The sequence below is a fragment of the Monoraphidium neglectum genome, assembly GCF_000611645.1.
Source record: "Monoraphidium neglectum strain SAG 48.87 unplaced genomic scaffold scaffold02755, whole genome shotgun sequence".
Taxonomy (NCBI): Eukaryota; Viridiplantae; Chlorophyta; class Chlorophyceae; order Sphaeropleales; family Selenastraceae; genus Monoraphidium; species Monoraphidium neglectum.
Window position 1 is genome coordinate 1 of NW_014010873.1, and position 3630 is coordinate 3630.

General features: G+C 56.7%; 1 protein-coding gene across 1 annotated transcript; it reads right to left on the reverse strand.

Annotated features, from left to right (window-relative positions):
- Positions 1-1469: 1469 nt before the first annotated feature.
- Positions 1470-2644, reverse strand: MNEG_11464 (hypothetical protein; the record flags this gene model as incomplete). The annotated part of the gene is made up of 4 exons (XM_014040064.1): positions 1470-1608; positions 1809-2161; positions 2315-2427; positions 2572-2644. 4 exons carry the CDS (start codon positions 2642-2644, stop codon positions 1470-1472), a joined length of 678 nt encoding a protein of 225 aa, XP_013895518.1.
- Between the last annotated feature and the right edge of the window lie 986 nt (positions 2645-3630).

The following is a 3630-nucleotide window of genomic DNA, read 5'->3' on the forward strand; positions in this document are numbered from 1 at the left end:
CTGGCTAGAAGGGGCTGCGCCCATGGCCCCCCGGCCCATGACGCCGCAGCACGTGCGCTGCCGCACCACCGGCTGGGGGAGCACGGGGCAACTGACTTGCTGTCTAGGGCGGTATCAAACCGCGTGTACTGCCAACACGAGGCACTGCATTGGAAGTTATGCGGTGTACATGCTTTCAATATCCGGGTTCAGAGGCTGGATCGGTGATCATGCTCCCGCTGGCTGCCAAGTGCCGACCATGTCACCAGGCCTCATACAGCGTGCAAGGACACGAGTCTTCAGTCTGATCTACACATACCTTCATCAAAAATGCGTTATGACTGCAATCCAGGGGTTGAAAACCATCTGTGAGCCTGATCACTACGCGATCTTTTGCTTCCTGGAAGCAAGAGCACAAAATGCACGGGATTGCTTGGAGCGAGGCCTATGAGTATAATCTCACTGTATGGTAGGCCGATCAAACTTTTTCGCACACAACTGTAGTTCACGCTGCACCGAGGCACTGGCTAATTCAGCATTAGTAAATGGTAGTTGGCCAAGGGCCACAGCGCTACTCGGGGGCTGGTAGGTCCTTTCACATGTTTGTGCTATACACAATGGACCTTTGAAGATAGGTGGGCTCCCCGCCAAACATTTCCTCGCCAACATCGTTTGTATGAGGTTGTCGGTGCTCCCAGCTGATTGGCAGAGCATACCGGTGCGAGAGGTGACTCTCAATCGCAGCGCCTTCGTGCAGCAAACTGCGCCCTTTGTGGACACGCCGCAAATGGTTGCATTTCGTACAAATGCCTAAATGTACACAAGCTCCAAGGGGATGATGTCATGAACGGTCCTGACAGCTCTGGGCTGTACACCCTGGTTCAATTGTTCGGCCTTTTGGAAGACGAATGTTTGAATTACTGGTTCGTGGGGTTGCTCTGGCTGATCGAGCACAGCTTGCTATTTGTAATAAGCAGGACACCATGAAATTCGGTGACAGCATAAAATGCCTGCAATCAAATAGAAAATCACCTGGGCTGAGTGCAGCAGGCGACAGATACAGCAGCTAAAAATCAGGCAATGTGCCGGCAGGTGAATTCGTCTGGGGTCATGCTGAGATGCACAAAGGCGCACGGCAGCGTTGCATGTGCTGTGCGGATGTGACCACCGGGGTGGATTAATAAGGGTATTGCGGGGCATTGGGGTGGGTTGCAACCCCATGCTTGCAATCAGGTTGTTTGGAGCGCTCATGTTTCCAGAGCGCTGTTGGTGTCCGCACAAAATTCAGTTGCTAACGGCAGCATGAGGGTGAACATGCTGTGATGAACGTGCAAGAAGGGGGCTCGATTGGGGGGTTTGTGCGAGGCGCGCTGGCGGCCCAGCAGGCACCCCATCCAGTTGAGGCAACCCTCTCAAAATGCTGCACCATGAAGAAGCTGCAGCGCAAAACGCTAGCTTAAAGCAAATGATCAAACGCATGTGTTCTGTGCTCACGCCATACCCTGCTCGTTTTGCAAGGTATCGGCATTGGAGACGGCGACCGCCTCGCCGGCCGAAGCAACCGCCATCAGGCCGCCGCCCGCGTTGCTGATGCCGGCAGCCGTCGGGCCATCATCAGTCACGGCCACGCTGCGGAGGGGCAGGTTGTATGGTGGGCGCACATTGTGAGCATGGCAGCGGCGGCAGGGAATCCATGATGCAGGCATTTGGTTTTATGTGACATTCACGAGGTGTTCATTTTCAAATCCCCCCTTGTGTGTCAGGTACTGGGAGTGCGCATGCACCTGCAGCAGGACAGCCTCTGACCGGGCCTCCACGCCCTGGCCCACCTGTTTGAGAAGACGGCATGGGTCTGCCCGGCCCCTTTGCTGCGGCCCACGGTGGCGATGTCGTACACATCTGTGGTGGATCCGTAGGCCACCTCGGATGCGTCGGCGCCGTCCTTGCGGATAGACATCGCGTTGGAACCCGCGAGTGCGACGACGCCGTTGTCGGTGGCGGCAACGGCCGTGACACCAAAGACAGCGATGGGCACGGCCGGGATGGCACCGCCGCCCGCCTTGGCCCCACTGTGGGTGGACACCGAGGCGCGCGCGCTGGGCACGATGTCGCCGGCGATGGTCATGGAGGTGCCCTCATTGTGCTGGATGCCCGACGAACGGGCGTTTGTCTTGACCTCGGCCTGTGGGCATAGATTAGTGGCCCCAGAGGGGGAGGGCGGGACTTCCAGTTAGAATATGGCATGTATTGGATGATGATGCATGCCCTGGACCCTATAATGCAAAATCGACACGTCCACGGCCACCCGTCAGCATTCAGCACAGATTCAGCTCACGTTGTGCGCCTGAGCAAAAGTGGACAGCTTGCCCAGCGGGTTGGCGCCTTGTGAGGCAATGGTTCCCACATCACTGTCGTCAAAATCACGCAGCACGCGGGCAGCAGAAACTCCTGCGTGCGGGCGAGAGGATTGTGGTGCAGCATGTTACGTGGGGCCTGCACTCGCGGGACACGGATCTGCTGCCTGCTCAGGCGCTCCTGCCAGACCCTGATGTTGCTCCAGGAGGAATTCAGGGGCAGCCCGGGCGAGCGCACCTGGCAACACCAACCCTGACGTGATGGCAAGGAGGCAGCACATCATGCGCGCCATGTTCGTGCAGGCTGACATGATGCTGGTCCTGGAGCCACAGAGCGGCGGGCAAAAGAGAGATCAGCGGTCAGCTCAGTCAAGCACCGCAGCGGAAGAGACAGTCGCTGCAGCATCCCCAAGCCGCAGAGACAACACGTCGCCACCACATAATCTCCCATTTCTCACTGTGATGAATTCGACTTGAGGGCGGGCGTATTGCACAGATCGCAATCAGTGACAGTGCTATAGATCGTCAGACGTGGACCGTAAGAAAATTTTGAATGTCGAATAGATCTAAACACATGACAATTCATTGAAGGTGGAAACGCCTTTGCCCTCTCAGGCACGGTGACCATGTTTGATCCCGGCACTTGCCTTGACGAGCGCGGGGTGCGCGAGGACTCGGAAAAGCATCCCGAACATAAATTTAGACATGTAAAAACCTTCTCACAAGCGCAGCTGGCACTGGTCTTGCATGTCCTGTGCTGTACCGTCAGGTGTGCGGTCGGTTGTGACAAGCTCGCTCTGGAATGCACTGAGGCCGGCCCACAGGCACGGCGACCAGTGCAGGCTGGATTGAGCGTGATGCATCCCGGCGTCCAGCATTCCTTTGCACGTGCAAGGTGATGCCCAGAGCAGTATGTATCATAACACCAAAACCACTAAACCCAAAGCACTCGAATCGCCATGGTTACCCCACCCTAGGCCTCATGGTGCAGGCGGATCCCCCGCACCTTCAGCCTGTTTCCCGTAGAATCCCTCGGGGGCTTGCAATTCATTTCTCGGGAGTCCTTCGGCAAGCATGCATTTTTAAGAAAATTTCACGCGTTTCCCATCACCCCCGGGGATCCTTCGGGGCTGCGGTGCTGACCTGGCCGCCTCGCGGTCAACAACGGGTATAGTGATATATAATATGCGTATATATGCTTGTGGACTGGCGAGCTGACGCAGCTTGTTGAAAGGGCACCGTTTGACCCGCGCCCACTCCCATACAGCTTTGCTTGAATTGTGCAGTCATGTGTGCT